Source organism: Phacochoerus africanus, chromosome 15, assembly GCF_016906955.1.
Source record: "Phacochoerus africanus isolate WHEZ1 chromosome 15, ROS_Pafr_v1, whole genome shotgun sequence".
NCBI lineage: Eukaryota > Metazoa > Chordata > Mammalia > Artiodactyla > Suidae > Phacochoerus > Phacochoerus africanus.
Window position 1 is genome coordinate 114029825 of NC_062558.1, and position 26519 is coordinate 114056343.

Sequence of the window (26519 nt, forward strand, 5' to 3'; positions counted from 1 at the left end):
CTGCGCAGGCGGGCTGTTGGAGCGGCGGCTGGCAGCTGCAGGCTGGTGGAGACCCGGGGAACCGTGAAAACTCGCCCACTCAGCTGGCGGGGGCCACCTAGCCTATGATTGGTCCAGGAGAGGGGAGGGGGCGTGGCGAGGGGCGGTTCCCGGGTGGAAGCCAAAAGTGCATCCAGGCCAGGCTGCGAACGCGGGCTGCATCTGGTAGCAGTTGTCTCAGCACATTCCTTCTGGGACCAGGTAAGGGGTCTTGGGAGGAGGCAGCCTGCAGAATCTATCTCCAGTCCCCACATTCCGCGACGTAGCTTGCATTTCTGTCCTAACTCTGCTTAGGCGGGGCTGCCGCTTGGGCCGGGCTTCCACCTGCCCAAGCCACGTGGCACAAGAAGAAGATACCTGTGGACATCTTCCTTATGGCCTCCAGCACCTTCGTGTGCCAGGCTGAGGGGCGAGGGCGTCGTGGGTTGCACACCCGTCTCCACACACCTGTGTTAGAATCCTGGCTGGAGGAACCCTGGTGGTGGGAGGCTGCCTGTTGGAGGGCAAGAAACTGCCTGAGGACTGGCCCTGAGGGCTGGTATGAGGTGACAGCCGGGTGAAAGGCGTTTTAGGATGGATGGTTTTGCTGAACTGCGTTGGACGGGTCGGTGCGCCGACTGCTGCCCGGAAGGATGCAAAAATGGGCAGGCACTTACAGGCAAGAAAGAGTGAGAGGGATTCTGGGTGCTACCTCCCACCCCTTCCTAGGGCAGAGGACAGGAAGAAGAGTTATCACAGTTGTGCTAGGTTCTAGTCCAGACCCTGGAGACACAGCAAAGACAAAACTGTCCTCATGGAAGTTACATCTTTCCTAGTGAAATGCTTTTCATACATGATTTCATTTCATTCTCACAACCCTAGAAATTGGTTATTTTAAGTGCCTTTAAACACTGTTATTGTATTGTCCATGTGGAGGGAGCAGAGTGGTTTATACCCGAGATGTAAGTCCAGAGGTTTTTAAGAGCTGATAAAGTGTGGGCATGGATGATATACCTGGAGGTTTGGAGATTGTGTGTGTGTGTGTGTGTGTGTGTGCGCACGCGTGCGTGTGTGCCTCTTACCTACCTCACTGGGTTCTTGTGAGGATTATATGAATTATATATCAGGCACATAGAACATTGCTTGGCCATAGGAAGTGCTATGTGGGTCTTAGATATTAATAGTTTAATCTGGGTTTTGGGCTTTGCTTCTTTTACAACCAACAGGCTTTTCAGTATAGTTAAGATTATTGGAATGAAGGTAGGAGTTCCTGCTGTGGCACAGTGGGTTAAGGATCTGGCATTGCTGCAGCTGTGGCTCATATTTGATCCCTGGCCCAGGAACTTCCATATGCTGGGGTGTGGCCATTTTTTAAAGAAAAAAAGGTTATTGGAACCAAGGCAGATTTTTTTCCTGAATGGTCCTGAATGCATATTCAACTAAAGTATTTTTTAATACATCTACTACCTGCATACCTGTTTCAGATCCTTAAGGAGAAAACTTAGTTCAGAACCTTGACTGAAGTGCAAAATGAATGTTTAACTCAGAGCTTGCACTCTTTCAATCTACCCAACTCTAGCCTGTTGGTTCTTTTGTGAAAGGCAAGGCAGACTTCTCTTTCTTTTTCTTCTTTTCTTTTTTTGTGTGTTTTTAGGGCTGCACCTGCAGCATATGGAGGTTCCCAGGCTAAGGGTCAAATTGGAGCTGTAGCTGCTGGCCTACACCACAGCCACAGCAATGAGGGATCCGAGCCACGTTTGTGACCTACGCCACAGCTCACAGCAACATCAGATTCTTAACCCAATGAGCGAGGCCAGGGATCGAACCTGCGTCCTCATGGGTACTAGTCAGATTTGTTTCCACTGAGCCACGACGGGAACTCCAGACTGCTCTTTCTAAATTGCCTGGTGTCTGACAGCATGGTTGCCTCAGTATCACATGATTGTACATAGGCATATACTACCAGGGCCTGCTTATTTAATTATTAGTCTCATTCTCCAGCTTGCTGTAAACACCCTTGACACTAGCCCTTGCCATCTCAGTGGTCTTTGTGTCTGAGCTTCTTGCGTCTTTGACTGCTTTGATCTTCCTCTGATGTGAGTACTAGTGATGTTTTGTTATTCTTTCTACGTGGGGATTCAGATAGTGAAATCTTGGGAGTTCCCTGGTAGTCTAGTGGTTAGGATTCGGCGATTTCACTGATGTGGCCTGGGTTCAATCCCTGGTCTGGGAACTGAGATCCCCCTTCAAGCCACGGCATGCTGTGGCCAAACACACACACCCCCCCATAAAAAATAGGGAAATCTTGGGAGTTCCCATCGTGGCTCAGTGGTAATGAACTCAACTAGGATCCATGAGGATGTGAGTTCAATCCCTGGCCCGCTCAGTGGGTTAAGGATCTGGCTTTGCCATGAGCTTTGGAGTAGGTTGCAGATGTAGCTTGGATCCCGTGTTGCTCTGGCTGTGGTGTAGCCTGGTAGCTGTAGCTCTGATTTGACCCCCCAGCCTGGGAATTTCCATATGCTGCAGGTGCCCTAAAAAGCAAAAAAAAAAAGGTGCCCCCCGCACCTTTACAAAAGGACACCCCAGAAGAGATTTGGAAGCCTGTTCTCTAAGCATCAGCTCTCTGGGAGGACGAGCAATACGTCAGGAGAGGCAGTCCATTATTTCATTTTTTTTTTCTCTTCCTCTTTGCACCTTCCCTCCCTCTCTTTCTTTCTCTTTGTCCCTTTCTTGAGACAAATACCCCGTATGGATAGAGGACCTGTCTGGGTGACCCTGTGCCTTGTGATCTTGGGAAAATAGACCTTAGCTCTTGTCAGATCTTTGAATAAACAGGACTGGATCTGTTTGTTGTTCACATTTATGTCTGCAGGGCCGTGAGTACCCCAGGTGCTCACCTTGCTGGCAAACCTGCCTAGGCATCAGTTCCCTCCCGGAAGCTGAGACCTTGGCTTCCTAATGTCCTTGAGCTGTGGCATTTCCTAATTGGGAAGGTGGGGGGTATGGTCAGTCCCCTGTTTGATTGCCACCTCCTCCCTTGTTCCCTGTAGTGGCACCCTCCATATGATCGTCACCTTTTTAGGAAGTACTTCCTGTGGCTCATGTGGGAAGAGGGAGGGTAACTGTTGAAGAAAACTTAAGAGACCAGCTAGGACTCGGTGTAGGAGGGGTAGGCAATTTGCAGCTTCATGAAAGAAAGCCTGCTCTTACTTCTATAGCCATGGCAACTTCTGAATATGACCAAAAAAGGGTGTGTGTGGGGGGCATCCTTGATTCCCAGAGAAGCCAAGAGTAGGTTGGAATGCATGTCAGGCAAGCAGTAAGTGTTTTTAGAGGGCAGATGAGGGCTATAGCGAAACTCCACAGTTGGTCAGGGGAGGCAAATTTTATCCCAATAATTGTAAATACCAAGAAAGTGATAATTACAAAAGCCCAGAGTGCTTTGGAGGACAGGATGCTGTGGGACTATGTCAAAGAAAGGCTTGAGCTCCCGTCGTGTCGCAGTGGAAACTAATCCGACTAGGAACCATGAGGTTGCGTGTTCGATCCCTGGCCTTGCTCAGTGGGTTAGGGATCTGGCATTGCTGTGAGCTGTGATGTAGGTCACAGATGCAGCTAGGATCCCGCGTTGCTGTGGCTGTGGCTGTGGCTGTGGCATAGGCCGGCAGCTGTAGCTCAGATTTGACCCCTAGCCTGGGAACCTCCATATGCCACAGGTGCGGCCCTAAAAAAAGGCAAAAAAAAAAGGAAGGGGCTTGAGTTTCCCCCCAAGGAGTCACAGAAACTGTCTTCACTGGGGGGCAGTGGCATGAAGGAAAATGCTGAGACCACATAAAATTTAGATTTTTTTTTTTTCCCTTTGTATTTTACGTGAGACAAGGACTGGGCAGTTCCTCCCTTGACCTTGGTAACAGAGACAAAGGTTCTTGCATGGTTTAGCAAATGATTACCACTGCATGATAAAAGTGCTTCCTTTAGGAAAGGCAGAGGACTTTCCAATGTTGGGTTGTGGGGCTTAGGGTGGAGAGTGATGGCTGGGAAGTGTGTGTGTGTGTGTGTGTGTGTGTGTGTGTGTGTATTGAGGGGGAAGCATGGCATTTGGGGCTGTCTCGGGGAAGTGTGTGTGTGTGTGTGTGTGTGTTTGTGTGTGTGTGTGTTGAGGGGGAAGCATGGCATTTGGGGCTGTCTCAGGGAAGTGTGTGTGTGTGTGTGTGTGTGTGTGTGTGTGTGTTGAGGGGGAAGCATGGCATTTGGGGCTGTCTCCATCTGGTGGGAGAATGGGGCTCTGTGAGCCAAGGCAGCATGCAATCTGCCAGCCAGACTCTGTTCTGCTTCCTGTAAAGTGAGGGCCCGTTAACCGTTTCTCCCCTCCCACGTCCTGGCTTCAGTTGGGACTGCATGAAATGCCTTTGGTCTTTGGACCAGCCTGCAGGAGCCAAGTCGGCTGTCCTGGGAGAGCAGAGCCCAGAGCTTTCTTGTGGGCTCAGTGGTGGGGCAGGAGGGGGAAGCCAGAGTTCTGGTAGTGGACACTTGCTCTGGGGCATCTGATGTCTGCATAGCAGAGCCGGGGCCCGTCAGGGATGCGGTGGAAACTCCACTGTGGGCCTCTCCTTCCTCCTGGGGAAGCGGTTTACCCTGAGCCATCAGCCTGCTGAACTCTCTCCTGCCCCAGGAGTCTCAGAATTGACCGTCACGCTCCCTCTACCCCATCTGTTGGCTTTTTTTTGTCTTTTTCCCTTTTTATGGCTCCACCTGCAGCATATGGAAGTTCCTGGGCCAGGGACTGGATCTGAGCCTGGGCAATGTTGGATCCTTTAACCCACTGCACAGGGCCAGGGTTCGAACCCACGCCTCTGCAGCCACCTGAGCTGTAGCAATCAGGTTCTTAACCCGCTGTGCTGCAGCGGGAACTCCTGTTGGCTGCTCTTGCCTCCTACCTTGCTGGTGGTTCTTTCTCATCTTTTGGAAGGGTTGCCTGATAAATATAGTGGTTTTTCAGGGTATGTCCTCGGCTCTCTCCTCCTCCCAGTCTGTATTCTCCCTGGAAAACATTATCTTCAGCTACTTCCAAGCTGCTCACTCCCTGTTTTCCTTCTAACCCAGACCTCCATGCTGGCTTTTAAGCCTAAATATCCAGTGGCTGACCAACTGAACCTCTTGTTTATTAGCAAATGCTCAAATTCTTGTGCTGGGGATTGCGGAAATCATGGTGAGCAAAATGGATACAACTCCTGGCTTCGAGGAGTTTATGGCCTAGTAGGGAAAGGTGGACATTCATTAAGGTAAAACCACAGAGGACCATGACAAACTGGCATGGCTTTGAAGGAGAAGTACGAAGCCAAGAGGGCTTATAGCAGAGCACCTGATGTAGTTGGGTGGGAGGGAGGAAAGGGGGCTCCTTCGAAGGATTCTCTGCGGAAAGGATATTTAAGCCAAGTCTGAACGACAAATGGGAGTTACTTACCAGTAACTCCGGCTGTCTGGAGAGAAAAAGGATACTTTTTTTGGGGGGAGGTTAAGGGGGAGCACTTGAAATTATTCGCTAATGAACCTGCTTTTAAGGCTGCTATTTATTCTGAGGTGGCTTTCTTGTAACTTCCTTTGCAGCTCTAATAACCCATGGGTCTATATTGAAGTAGTGGTCTTGGGTGGAAAGACCACTACTTTCACTAAAAAATATAAAACAATTTTGACTAGGTCTGTGGCTTCCATCAGCACTATGTTTCCTTCCCCTAAGATACAAAGGAAGACTGGCTTTGTTTGCTCAACTCTTTGAGTGCTTTTGGATTTAGATAATTGTATAACTCAAAAAGAGAGCTTTTTAATTTTTTTGGCTACACCCTTGGTATATGGACATTCCCAGGCCAGGGATCTGAGCTGGAGCTGAGATGTTATGTGTTATGCCACAGCTGCGGCAATGCCAGATCCTTAACCTGCTGCACCACAGAGGGAACTCCGAGAAGACAGCTTTTTATTTATTTTTTATTTTTATGTTTATCTTTTGTCCTTTTAGGGCTGCACCCGCGGAATATGGAGGTTCCTAGGTTAGGGGTTGAATTGGAGCTACAGCTGCCGGCCTGCACCATAGCCACAGCAGGGCCAGATCTGAGCCACATCTGCAACCTACACCACAGCTCACGGTAATGCCAGATCCTTAGCCCACTGAGCGAGGCCAGGGATCGAACCCCCAACCTCATGGTTCCTAGTTGGATTTGTTTCTGCTGTGCCACGACAGGAACTCCCAGATAGCTTTTTAAATCTTACTCAAACCATACCTGTGAACTGGGAATTCAGTATATATGGAGAATCCTCTGTTAAGGTGATTTTTTTTTTTTTTTCAAGAAAAAAGACAAATGGCATAGTAATAGAAGATACAGAAGTGAATCTGAAAATAATTCCTTAAAATTAAAAAAAAAAAAGGATGAGCAGGTGTTATGTAGTTAAGAGAGGAAGGAATAGCATCCTGGACTGGCATTTGCAAAGGACCCAAGACAGACAGCAACCTCTTGTGTATAAGAAAGTCTCATAGCACTTGCAACTCAACACAAGAAAAATCACACTCACTGTTTTCTCCTTTAAAGCCTATTTTTCTGTATTCTCTCTCAGCACTTTACTGCCCCAGTCAGAAACCCTGGTATCATTCTATTTATTTGTGATGGGTCAATTTGGCAAGGCTAGAAAAGCTCCCTAGGGACCCCTCTTCACCATATTTCCAGCAGGAGGCGGCTTTGAGGGAGAAGGGGCCAGTTTGTAACACATACACACCTTCTTGTAGGTCCTATGGCGAAGGGATTTTGCAAATGTAGTTAAAATCCCTAATTGGTTGGCTTTGAGTTAATCTAAAGGGAGATTATCCTGGGTGGCCTGACATAATCATATGGAATCTCTTTAAAAAAAGAGCTAGGCCAGCAGGTTAAGGATCCCGAGTTGTCACTGCTGTGGTACAGGCTTCTCTTGTGCCGCAGGTTCGATCCCTAGCTTGGGAATTTCCACATGCCATGGGTGCAGCCAAAAAAGGGGGGGATAGACACCCCCACCCTGAGGTCAGAGATTCCAGGAGATTCCAGGAGATAGGTGGATGGATGGATGGATGGATGGATAGATAGATCCTACTGATTCTGTTTCTTAGCAATCACTTAGCAAATCCCCAGATCATGCTGCTTTAAAAGGTTCTCTTCTTTTTTTTTTTTTTTTTTTTTCAGTCGCACCCATGGCACATGGAGGTTCCCAGGCTAGGGGTCAAATCAGAGCTGTAGCCGCAGGCCTACACTAGAGATAGCAATGTGGAATTCTAGCTACGTCTGCGACCTATACCAAGCTCATGGCAATGCTGGATCCTTAACCCACTGATCGAGGCCAGGGATTGAACCCAGGTCCTCATAGATGTCGAGGCATGATGGGAATTCCCAAAAGTTTCTCTTCTTTTGATCCTCCTCCTGGTTCTGGTGCATCTGGGTTCATTTGAACCCCACTTATTGCCAGGGTTATTGGGGGTTCCTTTCTGGCTGGTCTCTGCATCCTATGTGGTCCTATCACACCCTGTTTATTTTCATGTGATGGCCCAGTTCTTTCTAAACTACACACCTGATCTTGTCACTCTTCTTAAAATCTTTTAATGGCTTCCTGGAATTTTCAGGCAAAATTTAAAAAGCCATAGATTTTATTACATAATTCCACTTTCTCTCCTCTCTTGCCATGTAGATCATACTTCCTTTGAAAATTTTTTTAGTGATTGCCCTAGAGTTTGCAATATATGCTTGCAACCAATCCAAGTCCAATTATACTATCCTACTTCACTGGTAGTGCAAATACCTTATAATAGAGTCTTCCTAATTCTTCCATCCCACCTGTTACAGCATGGCTGTCATTCATTTACTTATGGCTAAGTTGCAACCACTGAATACATTGTTACTATTATTATTTTGAACTGTTATATATTTGTTAACTGGTAACAATTAGGGTAAGAAAAAAAATACATGTATATATTTTGGCTACACCTGCAGCATGCAGAAATTCCTGGGCCAGGGGTCAAACCTGTGCCACAGCAGCAACACTAGATCCTTAACCTGCTGAGCCACCAGGGAACTCCAACAAAAAGAAATATTTAAATTTTACCTTTAATTATTCCTTGTCTGACCCTTTTTATGTAGTTAGACTTTATGACCCATATCATCTTATTTCTTTCTGAAAAACTTAACTTTTAACATCTTGCAGGTCAGGTCTATTGGTGGCAAATTCCTTCAATTTTATTTGTTTCAGAAAGTATTTTACTTCATCTTGATAATTTTGCTGTATATGGAACTCTAAATTAATAGTCCCCCCTTCACTGTTTTATTTATTTATTTATTTATTTATTTATTGAGAACTCAGGTTTATTACACCAGTGGGCTCAGAGGAGATCGCTCTCCGGAATCTGAGCCTATTTAATTTTTTGTGGCCATTCCATCAGCATTGTGGAAGTTCCCAGGCCAGGAATTGAATCCACAGCACGGCAGTAACAATGCTGGATCCATAATCCACTAGGCCACCAGGGAGTTCTCACAGTTATTTAAAATTCCTGGTCTGGTAATTCCAAAGTCTCTGTCACATGGTTCTGATGTTTTGCTCTGTCTGTTCAAACTGTGGAGGTTTTTTTTGCTTTTTAGGGATGCACCTGCAGCATATGGAGATTCCCAGGCTAGGGGTTGAATTGCCGGCCCATGCCACAGCCACAGCAACACAGGATCGAAGCTATATCTATGACCTACACCACAGCTCACAGCAATGCTGGATCCTTCATCCACTGAGCAAAGCCAGGGATCAAACCTGCATCCTTATGGATGCTAGTCAGATTCATTAATCACTGAGCCACATCAGGAGCTCCAATTTTTTTTGTTGTTGTTGTAATGGCTGCACCTGTAGCAAATGGATGTTCCCTGGTTGAATTGGAGCTGCAGCTGAAGGCCTGTGCCATAGCCATGGCAACACCAGATCCGAGCTGCATCTGCAACCTCTGCCTTAGTTTATGGCAGTCCAGATCCTCGACTCACTGAGCGAGGCCAGGGATTGAACCCGCATCCTCACAGAGACAATGTCAGGTCCTTAGCCTGCTCAGCCACAATGGGAACTCTGGATTTTTTCTCTTTTTTCTTTTTCGGATGCCTTGTCATTTTTTTGTTGAAAGCCAGATGTGTGTGAAGTGTTACATTTATCTGGCAAGGAGTTAGGCTATGATTACTGTTTGCTAAAGCTCTAGGTGTCAAAAGTTACATTTCTCCTGGTGTCCTTGTTTTTGTCTCCACTGTTGTCTTTGGGTTTCTAGAGACCTTTTCTTAGATAAGGTCTGAGACTCACAGTTCTTTCTGTTGTTTTTCAGTTCTTCCTGTTACCGTACAGGAGCCTCTACCACCTGCAGTGTGAGCAGAGGGAGAATGTTCTATAGTCCTGTGATAGGGCGGGGGGGGGGGGTGCTGGACCTTCGCAAGTCCTTCTGGGCTCCCCTTCTCCCAGGGGGAGTTAGGATCTGGTGAAACTCAAGGTGGTTAAGCTCTGGTAAAACAGACTAGGTAGGCCTTGTTAAAAGTCACAGAGGCCTCTAGGTGTACTTCAGAATGGCCACTTTCCCCATCTTCCTGCCAGAAGCACTTGGGAATTTTTCTCTGATCTTCAGCCTGAGAACCTAGTGGGCTCTTGGAGGTAAAACTCATAAAAGTGTGTCTCCCCATCCCCCACCCCACAGAAGACTGAGTCCCCCTGGAATTTTTTTTTTTAACTCAGTGAATTTTATTACATTTATAGTTGTACAACAGTCATCACAACCCAATTTTATAGCATGTCCATCCCATCCCTCCAGCCCCCCTCCCCACCCCCAACCTGTCTCCTTTGGAAACCATAAGTTTTTCAAAGTCTGTAAGTCTGTGTCTGTTTTGCAAAGAAGTTCATTGTGTCCCTTTTTGAGATTCCCCATGTAAATGAAAGCATATGACCTTGGTGTCTGTCTAGCTAACCTCACTTTAGCATGACATTTTGTAGGTCCATCCATGTTGCTGCAAATGCCATTATTTCTTTCCTTTTTTTTTTTTGTCTTTTTTCTTTTTAGGGCTGTACCCACGGCATATGGAGATTCCCAGGCTAGAGGCTGAATCGGAGCTGTAGCCGCTGGCCTACACCACAGCCACAGCAACGCAGGATCTGAGCCATGTCTGTGACCTACACCACAGCTCACAGCAACACCAGATCCTTAACCCACTGAGCGAGGCCAGGGATTGATCCTGAGTCCTCGTGGATACTAGTTGGGCTCATTAACCATTGAGCCATGATAGGAACTCCTATTTCTTTCCTTTTTATGGCTGAGTAATAATAGTCCATTGTGTTTTTGTACCACATCTTTTTTATCCTCTCCTCTGTCAATGGACATTTAGGTGGCTTCCATGTCTTGGCTATTGTATATAGTGCTGGAGTACATGTATCTTTTTTTTTTAATTTTAAAAATTTTTTTCCATTATAGTTGGTTTACAGTGTTAAGTCAATTTTCTATTTTATAGCAAAGTGACCCAGTTTCTCTCACCAACATATATATGTACATTTTTGTTTGTTTGTTTTTGTTTTTGTTTTTTAGGACTGCAACTGCAGCATATGGAAGTCCCCAGACTGGGGATCGAATTGGAGCTGTATCCACCGGCCTACACCACAGCCACAGCAACATGTGATCCGAGCCGCATCTGTGACCTACACCACAGCTCACGGCAATGCTGGATCCTTGCCAGGGATCAAACCCATGTCCTTGGGGATACTAGTTGGGTTCATTAACCACTGAGCCACGATGGGAATGTGTATATATATATATATATATATATATATATATTCTTTTCTCATATTATCCTCCATCATGTTCCATTACAAGTGACTAGATATGATTCTCAGTGCTATATGCAGGATATCATTGCTTATCCATTCCAAATGCAATAGTTTACATTAACCCCTGACTCCCAGGTCATCCCACTCCCTTGCCCTCCCTCTTGGCAACCACAAGTCTATTCTCCAAGTCCATGCATTTCTTTTCTGTGGAAAGGTTCATTTGTGCCATATATTAGATTCCAGATATAAGTGATATCATATGGTATTTGTCTGTCTTTTTCTGACTTACTTCACTTAGTATGAGAGTCTCTAGTTCCATCCATGTTGCCGCAAATGACATTATTTTGTTCTTTTTTATGGCTGAGTAGTATTCCATCGTGTATATATACTACACCTTCTTAATCCATTCATCTGTTGATGGACATTTAGGTTGTTTCTGTGTCTTGGCTATTGGGAATAGTGCTGTAATGAACATGTGGGTGCCTGTGTCTTTTTTAAGGAAAGTTTTGTGGAATTTCTGGGACATATGGTAGTTCTATCTTTAATTTTCTGGGGTACCTCCGTACTGTTTTCCATAGTGGTTGTACCAATTTACATTCCCACCAACAGTGAAGGAGGGTCCCCTTTTCTCCACACCCTCTCCAGCACTTGGTATTTGTTGACTTGTTAATGATGGCCATTCTGACAGGTATGAGGTGGTACCTATAGTAGTTTTGATAAATGTATATTTGCGAGTCATGGTTTTCTCTGGATAGATGCCCAGGAGTGGGATTGCTGGATCAATGGTAATTCTATTTTTAGTTTTGTTTTTTTTTTCCCCATGGTCAATTCTGCCTAGGCTCTACCATTTAATTTTTTTTTATTACTCAAATGAACTTATCACATCTGTGGTTGTATAATGATCATAACAATCCAATTTCACAAGATTTCCATCCCATAACCCAAGCACATCCCCCTACCCCCCAAACTGTCTCCTCCGGAGACCATAAGTTTTTCAATGTCTGTGAGTCAGCATCTGTTCTACAAAGAAGTTCCGTCTGTCCTTTTTTCAGATTCCACATGTCAGTGAAAGCATTTGATGTTGGTGTCTCATTGTATGGCTGACTTCACTTAGCATGGTAATTTCTAGGTCCATCCATGTTGCTAAAAATGTTGGTATTTCGTTCCTTTTAATGGCTGAGTAATATTCCATTGTGTATATGTACCACATCTTCTTGATCCACTCCTCTGTCGATGGACATTTAGGTTGTTTCCATGTCTTGGCTATTGTATATAGTGCTGCAGTGAACACATTTTTTTGAGGAATCTCCATACTCTTTTCCGTAGTGGTTGCACCAGTGTCCCCCTGGAATTGTTAACTCTCAAGCTTGTCCACACTGAACTTCCAGCAATTTCTCAGTTACTTTTGACATTTTCCAATGGTACTTGCCCCAGGGTTGAGCTTTTGTTCCCAGTAAGCTGTGATTTTCTGTACCTGCCTGTCTCTCCAAGCTTGGGGACAGTGGTTTGCCCTGTGACTTCACTTCTCTGATGGGTCTAAGACCTGTTGGTTTTCAGCCTGTTCAGCTTTTTTGTTGTTCTGAGGAGAGGAGTGACCACATTCAGGCTCCTCACATGTCAGACCTGACCTGCCTTAGCTTTCTTTTTTTTTTCTTTCTTTTCTTTCTTTCTTTCTTTTTTTTTTTTTGTCTTTTTGCTATTTCTTTGGGCCGTTCCCGCGGCATATGGAGGTTCCCTGGCTAGGGGTCCAGTCGGAGCTGTAGCCACTGGCCTATGCCAGAGCCACAGCAACGCGGGATCCAAGCCTCGTCTGCAACCTACACCACAGCTCACGGCAACGCCGGATCGTTAACCCACTGAGCAAGGGCAGGGACCGAACCCGCAACCTCATGGCTCCTAGTCGGATTCGTTAACCACTGAGCCACGACGGAAACTCTTTTTTTTTTTTTTTTTTTTTTTTTTTTTTTTTTAGTGCTGCACATGCAACACATGGAAGTTCCAGGGCTGGGGTCAAATTGGAGCAGCAGCTGCTGGCCACAGTCATAGTTACAGCAATGCCAAATCCCAGCCACATCTGCAACCTATACCTCAGCTTGCAGCAACACTGGATCCTTAACCCACTAATCGAGGTCAGGGATTGAATCCACATCCACATGGTCACTATGTCCGGTTCCTTTTTTTTTTTTTTTTTTTTGCCTTTTAGGGCTATACTCACAGCATATGGAGGTTCCCAGGTTAGGGGTCAAATCGCAGCTACAGCTGCCGGCCCACGCCACAACCACAGCGATACCAGATCCAAGCTGCATCTGCAATCTACACCACAGCTCATGCCAACACCGGATCCTTAACCTACTGAGTGAGGCCAGGGATAGAACCTGCAACCTCATGGTTTATAGTAAGATTCATTTCTGCTGTGCCACAATGGGAACTCCACCATGTGCAGTTCTTAACCCACTGAGCTACAATGGGAACTCCTGTGTTAGCTTTTCAAGTCATGGATTCCAAAACCCAATTATAGGCAAGAGTTCTGAAGTCAATCAGTCTGAATTAAAATCCTGGCTCTGCCACTGGCTAATACTTATGTGACTTGATAAGGTTCCTTATCTGTGCTTTGGTTTTCTCATCCATAGAATGGGCTTAAATTTAAGAGTATCTTGGAGTTACCTGGTGGCCTAGTGGTTGAGGATTTGGCATTGTTACTTCTGCGGCTTGGGTTCAATCCCTGGCCTGCTCAGCATGAAGCAGAGTGTCCAGTGTAGGGTGGGAGCTCAGTGACCACTGACTGTTATCATCATCATCAGGTCCCCACATGCACTGTGCTTTAAAGGCTGGCTCTTCTTTTTGCCTGGGGTACCTCTCCTCCGTCTATCTAATAGCTGGGCCATACGCCATAGCTGTGGCAACCCAGGATCCTTAACCCACTATACCACAGCGGGAACTCCTGTCTACTAACTTTTACATGTCCTTCAAGATATTGTGTATTTCAGGAGTTCCTGCTGTGGTGCAGTGGGATCGGCGTTGTCTCTGCCATGGCTAGGGCTGCTGCTGGGTCCCAGGTTCTATCCTGAGCCCCAAGCAGTGGGTTACGGATCTGGCCTTGCAGCAGCTGCAACTCTGACTCAGATTCGGTCCCTGGCCCAGGAAATCTCCATATGTTGTGGGGTGGCCAAAAAAGAAAAGAATAATTGTTTATGTCCTATTCTCACAAAGTGTGTTCAGAATCCCTTATCCATTTTAGATGAGATGACCTTGTAATTTATTGTCCAAACTGGGACGGACACTTTTGAAGGTGAGAGGGGATGCTATTAAAAATTACCCCAGGACGAGAGGCTCCGGCAAACCGAGAGACGTGGTCATCTCAGGTTTGGGTCCCTCTTCTCTGGCTTTCCGCTGCTCCCCCCACCCCCACCTATCAGCACAATTGTCACACTGCTGTCCTCATTGATTGACTTGTTTGTCCCCCTCCTGTTCTGTAATGCCTTGAGGGCAGACATGGCACCTCGTCTCACTCACAACCATGGCCAGGACCTCTCACAGGGCCAGCACGCACACACACACACACACACCCTCTCACACTCTCTGAAATGAAGGTGATCTGGCCGTGTTTGTTTCCATCTTTATCTGTGCTTGTTTCTGCCTTCAGTGTGGTCTTGCTCCTCCTCCTCCTTCAGATAGATCTGTCTTCTGGGGCTTCACTCACATTCCACCTCTTTTGGGAAGCCCCCCACCCCAGTTACTGTTTCCCCCCATCTCTGCTTCCTCTCCTCCCCATGCTTATGGTGCTGTATGTATTACCTACGTTCCACAGCCGGGCTCTCCTTCCCTAGTCAGACTCAACTCCCCAGGGACGGGCACAGTGTCCCCTTTCTCCTGTCTCCCCCACAGCATGATCAGGCACTGGACGGGCCACCAGCAGGCATGCAGGAAACCCATTTAGGTGCCCAGTTGCTCAGACTGGTGACCATTCGGTGGGCCCTTTCCAAGCCGAGGCAGATGATGCTCGTGGCTGGTGAAAGCCATCAGTCCACAACAGCGGGAGGTGCCCAGGGCCTTAAAGGCATGCTTTGATCTGGGGACAGCCCTCATTTGTCCTCTGTTCTGAAGTCCAGCCTTTTATGTGAGAGCAGATGGAGGCTGACCTGTCCAGCTTTAACATCGATGCCCCCCGTTGGGACCAGAGCACTTTCCTGGGGCGGGTCAAGCACTTCTTCAATATCACAGACCCCCGCACCATCCTGGTGCCTGAGCGGGAGCTGGACTGGGCCAAAGCGATGGTGGAGAAGGGCAGGTGAGCGGTTCGGGGAAGCGGCTGGAGGTGCCCTCGGAGGAGGTGGAACGGAAGACGAGGGGCTAGGCAGAAGGCTTGGGAGGGATGCCCCGGGCCGGGAGGTAACTCTGCCTGTTGTCCTGGGGGGCAGGGTCGGGGCTGTCCCCCCAGGCACCCCAGTGGAGCAGCTGCTCTATGCCAAGAAGCTCTACGACTCAGCCTTCCACCCTGACACCGGGGAGAAGATGAACGTCATCGGGCGGATGTCCTTCCAGGTCCCTGGCGGAATGATCATCACGGGCTTCATGCTCCAGTTCTACAGGTGCGCCCCGGCAGCAAGGCTGCTTGGACCTGCTAGACGGGGAGGCGTATTAGGATAATAGTAAGAGCTGTCTTTATTGATCCCTGGCCAGATACCAGGCCCTGTGTTAAATTCCTTGTGTGTATCGCCTCATTTAATCTCAGCAACCCTTTCGAGAGGTACTTTTTTTTTTTTTTTGGTCTTTTTAGGGCTGCACCTGCAGCATGTGGAGGTTCCCAGGCTAGGGGTTGAATCAGAGCTGCAGCCGCTGGCCACAGCCACAGCCACAGCAACGCGGGATCCGAGCTGCTTCTGCGACCTACTCCACAGCTCACAGCAGCACCGGATCTTTAACCCACTGAGCAAGGCCAGGCACTGAGCCTGCAGTCTCATGGTTCCTAGTCAGATTCACTTCCGCTGTGCCACAACGGGAACTCCCGAAAGGTACTGTTTTGATTTCCATTTTATAGATGAAGAACTGAGGTCCTAGAAAGGTTACATAACTTGTCCAGGTTCACATAGCCAAGAAATATTGGAGCCTGGCTGTGTGAACTGAGGCACTTCTCTTTAGAATTCTCAACAAAGGAGCAGTGCTAATTCCTTTTAAAAAAGTACTTATTCAAGGAGTTCTCCTGGGGTGCAGTGGGTTAAGGATCCTGTGTTGTCATTACAGCAGCTTGGGTCACTGCTGTGGCATGGGTTCAGTCCCTGGCCTGGGAACTTCCAAATACTGTGGGTGAAGCCAAAAAAAAAAAGAAAAGAGTGGTTATTCAACAATAAATTTAATGTATTTTTATAATGTAATATCCACCTAAAAAACCAGGAAACCCCTTTGAGCCCAGTGGGGAGGGGAAAGTTGCTTGGTAGCTCTCTTTCCTCCATGCATTTGCTCCCAGCTTTTTTTTTTTTTTTTTTTGTCTTTTTGCCATTTCTTGGGCCACTCCCATGGCATATGGAGGTTCCCAGGCTAGGGGTCCAATTGGAGCTGTAGCCACCGGCCTACGCCACAGCCACAGCAACGCGGGATCTGAGCCGAGTCTTCGACCCACACCACAGCTCACGGCAACGCCAGGTCGTTCACCCACTGAGCAAGGGCAGGGATCGAACCCGCAACCTCATGGTTCCTAGTCGGATTCGTTAACCACTGCGCCACGATGGGAACTCCCTCCCCAGCTATTGAGCCAGGCCTGGGAAATATGAAAACTGTAGTCCCTCCACTCAGGGAGCTCCCAGTTTTGTGGCAATCAAGAAGTGGACGGTTACCGTCCGGCCTGCTAAGTGGTAGGTGGGGGGCAGAATATGGCATTGTGGGAGCGTAGAGAATACAGCATTGTAACTGCGTCTCGGGCAAGGTAGGGAAAGGGCCGGGAAGGTTCCGAGGAAGAAGCGATGTCTCAACAGAGCAGGATTCAGGCACGTTCGGAAAGGCAGGGGGTGAGGATGTTCCAGGGAGAGGGGCAACCTGTGCAAAAGCCCAGGGGCATAAAACAGTGCGGGAGCGGCTGGGGAGTGGCAGGTACTGTGATTTGACTGGTGTCCCCCAGGTCCCCCTCCATCCTTCTCTCTGCCTCTCCGGGCCTCCCTTCCTTGTAGGACGATGCCGGCAGTGATCTTCTGGCAGTGGGTGAACCAGTCCTTCAATGCCTTAGTCAACTACACCAATAGGAATGCAGCTTCCCCCACGTCGCTCAGGTAGGAGACCTGAACCCCAGGCTGTCCCCATGGGCCTCCTGCCTCTGGGGGAACAGCCCTTCTGAAGGGCTCTGGGGCATCAATCCTCTCTAGGTGGCGCTTGCCCCAGGCAGGTGACCAAGTCTCCTTTCAGGGTTCGGAAGTATTAGACTGACCAGGAGAGTAGCTTCTTTCTACAACAATTCAAGACTTGATCATTCATGCATCCATTCTACAGATATTTCTTGAGTATCTCTGGGTGCCAAGCGTGGTGCTAGGTTCTAGGTTCAGGGGATATGTTTAAGTAAGACATGATGGTCCCTGGAGTTTAAGGTCTTTTAAGAAAACAAGTCTATAGGGCTACTAAGAGTCAAAGAAGAGATGGTGTTTCCAGTTCTTCAGCTCTAAGAAGTCTACAGTTGTAAAGGAAAATTAATATTTCTGTAAAATGAAAAGGATGGATGTGTGTGTATATATATATTTGTATATATATGTATGTGTATATGTGCGTGTATATATATATATATAAAACTGAACCACTTTGTTGTCCAGCAGAAATGGTCACAACACTGTAAATCAACTAGACTTCAATAAAACTTTAAAAAAGCCCCCAAAAATTTAAAAAAGAAAAGAAAAGAAAAGCGGCATAATAATCTCAGCCGAGGGGCATCTGTGTAGAGGGGCGGGTCAGGGAAGTCCTTTCTGGAGAGCTGACATTTCAGCTGAGTTTTGAGAGATAAGGACTTAGCCATGCAAGATCCCAGGAAAGACAGATAGATAGAGGTAGAGAGGGACAGAGGTGCTGAGCAGGAACGTGCTTGGGGGTGGGGGGGCTGGAGCATCTGAGTTGGGGGGAGATCACAAGATGAGGCTGGGGACAGACCGCATGAGCTTCTTGGTCATGAAGCCACATTTCCAGACTTTAATCACTCAAGCTCTGGTACTGCCCTCAGCCAGCAGGGGTCCCTCCTCCCCAACAACTCTCTTCTCCAACAGGCAGATGGCAGTTTCCTACATCACAGCCACAACCACGGCGGTGGCCACTGCTGTGAGCATGAACATGATGACAAAGGTACCTTTGTGGCTGCTGTGGGCATGGTGGCCACAAGGGGGCAGCAAAAGTCTTAGGGAAAACTCTTCCCCAGGCAGGGGTCATTTCCTATCTAGGTGATTTGGGTTTGGCCAGAGCCTAGCCAAGTAGTGGGAAATTCATCAGGGCTGTCCCCAGGTTGGTCCTTCTGGGGCTTTTGAGGGCATTTGGGGTCCCTGACTGGGTGTCTGGATGTGTGGCCGTAGTGAGGTCTGATTTCTTGTTTTGTCTTCCTTAAGCCCCCGCCACCCCTATTTACCAGTGAACCTGAACTACTCCCATGGTTCTCTTCCCCCACAGAGAGCTCCACCCCTGGTGGGTCGCTGGGTGCCCTTTGCTGCTGTGGCTGCTGCCAATTGTGTCAACATCCCAATGATGCGACAGCAGTGAGTACAGGAATCCCCCTTCCTCCCTTATAAACCATGAGGTTAGCAGGGCAAGGGCAGGAGACCAGGGCGGGGGGGTGGCTTGTTGGTGCTGCAGTGGGTGCGGGGAGGGCTGCTGGACTGCGCTTCTGAAGCTTCCCTGAGGCCTGGCTGCTCCTACAGTGATGGCTTTGGGAGTGGCAGGTGGCTGGGTTTCATCTGTGATAACTGTTGTGAGAGTCATTTTTTTGGACGGTGTGGGATGGGGCCGGGGGCTGGGGTGGACCCATGTCCTTTCAACTACAACTGGGTTTAACTTATGAACTCAGCCAGCTTCCAAAGCCCCTGGGGCAGCTTATAGAATAAAATGTAGCAAAGCGTCCAAAGATAGAACAGAGCCAAGAAGCTTTGAAAGAAGCCCCTGGCCTAGAGAGAGGTTTTCCAGGCACCAAGCTCTAAGCGTCACAGCAGGAAAAGTGAAAGGAGAAACCTGCTGTGTCTCACTGTCCTTGTTTCTTGACTAGAGAAAGCACAGATGTTCCTCTGTCACAAAACTTAATGATGTCATACATATAAAGCACTTAAAATAGCCCCTGGAACCTAAGAAAATGCTCCATCAGCATTAGCTCTTATAGCCACCGTGGGCATCACTGCCTTCATCACCAGCATCTCCAAGGCACTTAGTAGCAAACAGTTCATCCCATTCCCCTTGCAGAGAGAACAGCCAGAGTGGTCGTTCACACGGCGCCCCTCCTCGTCCCCTCCCCCGACCCAGTTCCTTCTGAGGAATGAATGCGTCCCGGCCACCCACCTGGTCTTGCATGGAGTGCTGTCAGGACCCGGCCTGAGACTAACAGCCAGGGCAGCTCTTGTCTCTTGTCTGGTCACCGTGTCAGGCACTGGACTCAGCACTTCATGGGCATTATCCTGTTTAATCCTCACCAAGTCCTCTGAAGTGGGTGCCATGATTATTCCCATTTTGCAAATGAGGAGAACTGTGTCCTTAGAAGGATCAGGGAACTTGCTCAAGATCATACAACTTACTCTGTAGCTTCCAGATTCAGCCTCGTCACTCGAGGCCCAGCGCTAGCTCTCTGAGCCTCCGCCCAAGATCCCGGCCGCCATACGGCGCTCTGGAGCAGGAGGTGGCCCCCTAGAGCTTGAATCCCCTGGCTGTGGCCCCCTAGTGTGTTAAATCGCTAGGGTGTCCAGCACCCCTTTCCCAAGCCCAGCACCTCCTGTCTGTGTTTAGGGAGCTCATCCAGGGCATCTGCGTGAAGGACAGGAACCACAATGAGATGGGTCATTCCCGGGTGAGCAGAGGCCTGCCTTTTGGGGTGGGAGGAGGGACTTCCCTTTCACACCCTGTCCTGGTCTATTTTGGGGCGGGGGGGGCATACTCTCGGCATGCGAAGTTCCCAGGCCAGGGATCCAACCCATGCCACGGCAGTGACCCAACCCACAGCGGTGACAATGCCAGATCCCTAACCTGCTGCACCCCAGGGAAACTCCTACCCTGTCCTATTCTTAGTGGTGAGAGCAGGCCTGGACTCTACCATAGGGCTGAGAAACCGTCTCCCTGACTCCATCCTCCTTCCCCATCGATTTTCCCTCCACATCTCTGTGTCTTTTCATCAGCATTTCTGGTCCTGAAGCCCTAAAAATACAGCCCTCTGGGAAAGGGCCAGGTGAGGTCACTCAACCCCTTTGCCATCTCAGACTTGGCCATGACCCTGACCTTGACCCTGACCCAGACCCAGCCCTCTGGTGCAGCCCATGGATACTGGATAAGGTCATTCCTGACAGCTTACTCTTTTCTGCCCTCAGAGAGCTGCGGCCATAGGCATCACCCAGGTGGTAATTTCTCGGATCGCCATGGCAGCCCCCGGCATGAGTAAGATGGGAAAGCCCTCCTATCCTGGGGGACCCTGGAACACGTGATGGAGACTTTGGCCACGCTTTGGGTGGGGGGTGGGACACCATTCTCCATGGCCATGCTTCTCAAACTCATTTGCCTGAGTGCCAGAAGCCACAGGAGAGCCATGGAACATCAGTTAATCGGAGATTTGGTGGAGAAAGTTATTTTCATTTAGCAAATATTCCTTAAGTTCCTTCAGTGTGCTGGACATAGCGTGGGGTGATGGGGAGACAGTGGCAGAGAAAATAAGTCCCCTGTCCTGGTTTCGCTTCTAGGCGGGGCATGTTAGAGTAAGATACAAAACTTCTGTGAGTCTTCAAAGATGGTTTTGTTTTTTATTTTATATATATATATATATATAATTTTTTTTTTTTTTTGCTTCTTAGGGCCGTACCCATGGCATATGGAGGTTCCCAGGCTAGGGGTCAAATTGGAGCTATAGCTGCCAGCCTATGCCACAGCCACAGCAACGCTAGGTCCGAGCCACATCTGTGACCTACACCACAGCTCACGGCAACACCAGATCCTTAACTCACTGAGCAAGGCCAGGGATCGAACCTGCAACCTCATGGGTCCTAGTCGGATTCATTTCCACTGTGCCACAACAGGCGCTCCTGTTTGCTTTTTAAATTTTTATTTTTTATTTATTTATTTTTTATATTTTTGTCTTTTGTCTTTTTAGGGCCGCACCCACAGCATATGGAGGTTCCCAGGCTAGGGGTCCAATTGGAGCTACAGCTGCCGGCCTACACCACAGCTCACAGCAACGCTGGATCCTTAACCACTGAGCGAGGCCAGGGATTGAACCTGCAACCTCATGGTTACTAGTTGGGTTCGTTAACCACTGAGCCACAACAGGAATTTTTAAATTATAGTTGATTTACAGTGTTCTGTTGATTTCTGCTGTTCAGCAAAGTGACCCAGTTATACATATATACACATTCTTTTTCTCATATTATCTTCCATCATGTTCTATCATAAGTGATTGAATATAGTTCCCTGTGCTATATATAGCAGAACCTTGTTGATTATCCATTCTGAATATAATAGATGGCATCTGCCATCCCCAGACTCCCCAATGACGGTCTTGAGAAGGGTGCCCTGCGCCTTCGGGACGTGTCCTCCTGTCATTACAAGTGTGCAGGTTGAGAGGTTCGAGAAGCACCCTTCCGCCAGGACTTGGGAGAGAGGGCGGGTGTGGCCACGCCTGCAGTCTTTCATTCTTCTCCCGAATGAAATGGATTTTTGGAACTTCTGGGCACAGAGGGGGAGTCACTCGTCTGTGATTTGGCTTCGGGAAGGGGTCTTGGGGAAGTTCTGCAGCCCGCCCCCCAGCCTTTCCCCTGGTCTCTTCCAGTCCTGCTGCCTGTGGTCATGGAAAGGCTGGAGAAACTGCGCTTCATGAAGGTGAGTGGGTTCTCATTTGCATCTTTCCTGCCCCGAGGCCCCCAGCCTCAGCCATACTGGGGGCTCATGACCCTCTTCTCCTTCCCTCCTGCCCCCGTGCCCCCATCTCCGCTGGCTCCCTGTTTGTCCGCTTTGTCTGTAGAGGGCAAGGAGGACGTCTCCCCACGGCGCCAGGGTTTCTAGGAGACTGTTGGGCGTGGGGCTCACCTCGAGGTACGTCCAGTCCCACATGGGCTCTCTCTTGTCTGTTCTGTGCAGAGAATCCGGGTCCTGCACGCCCCGTTGCAGGTTCTGCTGTCCGGGTGCTTGTGAGTAATGAGTCTTCTTGGTTTGGGGTCAGTGGTGGGGTTCCAGGATCTGTCTTCTTGTGCCCAGGCTGGAAACCAGGTACTCCTTTACCTGATTTCAAGAGCACCTCTCTCGGAGTTCTCTGGTTGCTCAGTAGGTTAAGGATCCACCATGTCACTGCTGTGGCATAGGTTGCTGCTGTGGCCCAGGTTCAATTCCTGGACCTGGAGCTTCTGCATCCCACAGGTGTGGCCAAAAAAAAATGCCCTTCTAGAGAGCTCTCACTCCATCTTTCCAAGGGCACCAGGCTGGCCCTGTGTACAGGCCTATGTGGAAAGTAGTGCCCCCGGGTGCCCTCCTGTCCTGGGGTCTCCCCTTTGACCTGAGGTCTACAATGATTTCAGAGAAGAGACAAAAATGGTGAGATCGTCCCACCATAATAGAGACATGATAATGTGACAGAGGCATTAGCAAATGCCGTAAACTTACGCAGTGTTATGTGTCAGGTATATCTCAGTATATACATATAATTGAAAATGACAACAGAGACTGGGCCGGTCAAGCATCCCGTCCCGACACAGAGGGCAGGGCCTCAAGTCACGTAGCATTCCTAGGAGCCTGCCCTTGACTGGACATGTCCCAGCATTAATCATGCCTTGTGAGGCCATGAGGCTAATGACAGCAACCAAAACCAACGTGTTTTGGAGTTCCTGCTGTGGCACAATGGGATGGGCGGCATCTCTGCAGCACCAAGACACAGGTGCCATCCCCGACCCAGCACAGTGGGTTAAAGGATCCAGTGTTGCCGCAGCCGAGGCATAGGTGACAACTGTAGCTTGGATCCAATCCCTGGCCCGTGAATTCTATGTGCTGTGAGGTGGCCTGAAAAGGGGAAAAAGAAGTGTATTGGGTGTTATCTGTGTGTCCTTACTGTGCCGATGTTTCCCATCTATAATTTCACCCAATTCCCTGAGCCGTGGAGGTACTCAGGCTGCTGTCGTCTCCTTGCCCAAGTGTCTCTAGCTGGGAACTGCTGGAGCTGAGAGGTTGGGACCGCAGCAAGCTTAACATTACGTCAGACTGTTTTCTGCGGAGTTCCCACTGAGGGGCAGTTACCACAGACTGCATGTGTCACCCGTGTCGTCACTCCTGCCCTCCCTCTAGTGGCTCAGAGGGAACTTGCCTGAGATGCACAGCTAGGAAGCAGCAGAGCTGGGATACGAACCCAGGTCTGTTCAATTCCCAAATCCTCTAAGACGTGATGCTGAGAACTCGTTAGGAATAAAGACTCTCAGGCCCTTTCCCAAGACCTACTGAATTAGTGTTACGTTTGAGCGAGTGCCTCGAGTTCCCCGCAGGCCTGCGGAAGTGTGAGAAGCGCTGCCTCCTCTCCTCCAGCAGCCCGGGCACTCAGCGAATATGGGAGGAGGACCCTGGGTTCACAGTCCTCTGCTCTCCCTGTACATCCGAGGGCCCCTGTGGCCTTTAGGGCTGCTGCTCGCATGCCCTAGTGATTCCACTCTCTTCACCTGCTTGAATGACCCACAGGAGGATGCGGGATGAGGGTGGAGGGCGGCAGAAGACTGCTTCTGTCCCGTGCCAGAGTGAGTTCCCTGGCACTAAGACCAGGAATAAAGTTGGAGGGAGGGGAGCTTTGGGGCCAGCTGAGTAGGCATCTCCTCCTTCCTCTGGGCGACTCAGAGATGAGGTGTGGGTGGCTCTGGGAGAGGCCAAATGCCCCCTAACACTTTGGTTGCTTCTTTCTTCCAGCCTCATCTTCATGGTGCCCGTGGCGTGTGGGCTCTTCCCGCAGAAATGGTACCATCTGTTCATTCTTCATTTTGTTTTACTAAACGCGCTGTCCCTGCTTTTGCTGACCTGCCAGCTGTGCTGAAGGAGAGAGGGCCGGGCTGGGCAGCCCAAACTCGGGGCCTCTTAACCCCTGGTGTATGGCAAACCAGGCAGAGCTCCAAGGGGCAGACGGGTTGCTCACTCCCAGTGAAGCAAAGGCTGCCTCGGAGAGAAGGTGGGGAAACGATAAGGGCCATTCTGTCCCTGCTGGTTGAGTTGCTAGATACATCTCCCCTGGCTGGATCTGGTCTTTGAAATTGAACAAGAGGGTACGTACCTACTCTGGCTGATATTTGCCAGAGGGTGGATGGCTGGGACCCCTACACTTCCTTTGCAGGTCCTGGGAAGGCGGGGGCAGGGCATGAGAAGAGATGACGGCCAAGGGAAGGGAAGCCTCAGCCTGGGGTGGGGGCGGGGGAGGGCGGGGGAGGGCGGGGGAACCAGCTCCGGGAGACCAGATGTAGTTTGAATACATACCGAGAAGATGCCCGTGTCCCTTTGCTTGCTGCTCTCAGCTCAGTAGTCCTGTGCTCCACATCTCCCGTGTTCTGAGCACCGTGCTTGGAATCTTGTGAAGTTGTAAGTTTAGCACCAGAGAGAATGAAGTCAGGGCTCAACAGACGTAAAAGCAGCATACTGTGGGGGTACGGAGGCCATTAATAATTCTGATGGAAAAATCAGGAAGGGCTTCTTAGAGGTGGCGTCTGAGTTAGATCTTTTTCCGAGGGTAGTTTGCTGCTCGTCCAGGTGGCATGCTCACGACTCTCTTCTCTCTTCTCAGCGAATTGCCAGTTTCCTATTTGGAACCGGAACTCCGAGACAGCATCAAGGCCAAGTGTGAAGAACCTGTGCCTTATGTCTACTTCAATAAGGGTCTCTAAGTGCTCCATCCCAGCAAGGACCAGTCCATACCCCTATCCACCAGCTCCTCCTTAGCCTCCCTGGATACCTGTTCCCTCCTTCCTCTTTGCCGATGGGGCCTTGAAGGCCAGGGTGGATTTGGGGGGTGAGGGTGGGGGCGGGAGGATGCCTCATGCTTCTTCCAGGCACCTGGGCTTATTGGACTCTAGGGGATAAATATGAACAGGGGAGAAAGGCTAGGTCTTCTGTCCTGCTCTCGCCCGGTCCCCAGCCCCTGGAGACCAGGAGCTGAGACCCCCTTAGGAAGAAGTTGCTGGGACCCTGGGGAAGACACTTAAGCAAACTATTTGGAAAAATTAGGAAAACTTTGGGATTCTGGTTCCAGCCGGGATTGAGCAAGAAGCCCTCTTCTTTTTCTCACCTGCTCTCGGGTGAGGGAACCTTTCACCCTTGCAGTTCCAGCTCCCTCAGGAAATGGGAGGGAAGAAACCGGGTCGCCTTGGGCCCCCTCTCTGCTCTTTCCCTTTCTCCTGCGCAGTGCCCCCCGTCAGAAAGCTTCTCTGGGAGTCTTGCTAAACTTGAGTTTATCAGGCACCCAGGAATTTTTAGTGGAAAGAAAGAAGAAGAAGAAAAAAAAAAGGGACATTGTGTGGAGTTCCCTGATGGCCTAGTGGGTTAAGAGTTCATTGTTGTCACTGCTGTGGTGTGGGTTCAATCCCTGGGCCAGGAATGTCTGCACGCTCTGGGCGAGGCCAAAAAAAAAGGACATTATGGAGGCAGCAGAGTTTCGTGGTGCTTCAAGCCATGTCCGTTGATACTGGCTTCTTTCTCCTGCCCTAAAATCATATCTGATTCTGCTTCTCTGTGTCTAAAAGGTAATTCCACTAACCGTGAGTAAAAATGAAGGAGGGAGGCATTCACTGAACATTTTCACGGGTATAATTTCCTGGCTGCCTCCCTTCCTCAGCCCACTGGGTTAACACCAAAGAGAGACTGGTGCGGACTGAAGAGGAAAGGGAAGTTTTATTTGGACGCCTCTGAGAGGAAATCAACCAGGACCAAAGAGCCTTAAAGGACACACAGCCGAGCGCAGCCGCTTGCCCGTCTCCGCTTGGCTGCTCTAGGGGATTTAGCAAGCCCGTGGGGGAGGGCAGGCTGCTGTGGCTGACCTGGGGCCAATGTCTGTATGAGTGGACATTGTCTAGTGGAATTTACTGACTGATCAAAGGATGTCACTGTGAATCCCATTTCTTGAAAGAGCACAATGAAGTCTGTACACTGTGTTAATAAAGCTGGATGGAAAGCAGGGTCTGGTCTTACTTTGGCCTTGGCGTAGAGGAGGGTATGGCAGCTATAAGGGGAACCTGTCTGGTGCCTGGAGGCCTTTGTTCAGCTTCCTTTTTATGGAAGGAAAATCCACCTGTCTTTTGCTTGAGGCTCCAGAGATTCTCAGCTCGCAGGGGCGGGAGTTGGCAAACTATGGCTCGAGGGTCCAAATCTGCCTGTTATCTGTTGGGTTTTTTTTTGTTGTTGTTTTTTTGCCATTTCTTGGGCCTCTCCCACGGCATATGGAGGTTTCCAGGCTAGGGGTCGAATCGGAGCTGTAGCCGCCAGCCTCCGCCAGAGCCACAGCAATGTGGGAT

The 26519-nt window shown here is 49.2% G+C and overlaps 1 protein-coding gene across 2 annotated transcripts; it reads left to right on the top strand.

Moving 5' to 3' along the window:
• Positions 1–26182, top strand: SFXN2 (sideroflexin 2). 2 transcript variants are annotated; one of them, XM_047760215.1, is made up of 12 exons: positions 1–240; positions 14962–15145; positions 15276–15446; positions 17019–17117; positions 18093–18168; positions 18487–18572; positions 19804–19864; positions 20379–20445; positions 21827–21876; positions 22135–22184; positions 23935–23982; positions 24797–26182. In XM_047760215.1, the coding sequence occupies exons 2-12, from the start codon at positions 14985–14987 to the stop codon at positions 24894–24896; spliced, it is 969 nt and encodes a 322-aa protein (XP_047616171.1). In that variant the 5' UTR covers positions 1–240; positions 14962–14984; the 3' UTR covers positions 24897–26182. The 2 variants fall into 2 exon arrangements, with proteins under 2 accessions (XP_047616171.1, XP_047616169.1); XM_047760213.1 differs by having other exon boundaries at positions 14985–15145.
• The last annotated feature ends 337 nt before the right edge of the window (positions 26183–26519 follow it).

What these genes read in the sequence shown, in the direction of transcription:
- SFXN2 (XM_047760215.1), top strand. Translation starts at nt 14,985, where the DNA reads ATGGAGGCTGACCTGTCCAGCTTTAACATCGATGCCCCCCGTTGGGAC. An exon ending in TTCATGCTCCAGTTCTACAG is followed by an intron (nt 15,447 to 17,018) that starts GTGCGCCCCGGC and finishes CCTTCCTTGTAG; the next exon opens with GACGATGCCGGCAGTGATCT. An exon ending in GGGCTCTTCCCGCAGAAATG is followed by an intron (nt 23,983 to 24,796) that starts GTACCATCTGTT and finishes CTCTCTTCTCAG; the next exon opens with CGAATTGCCAGTTTCCTATT.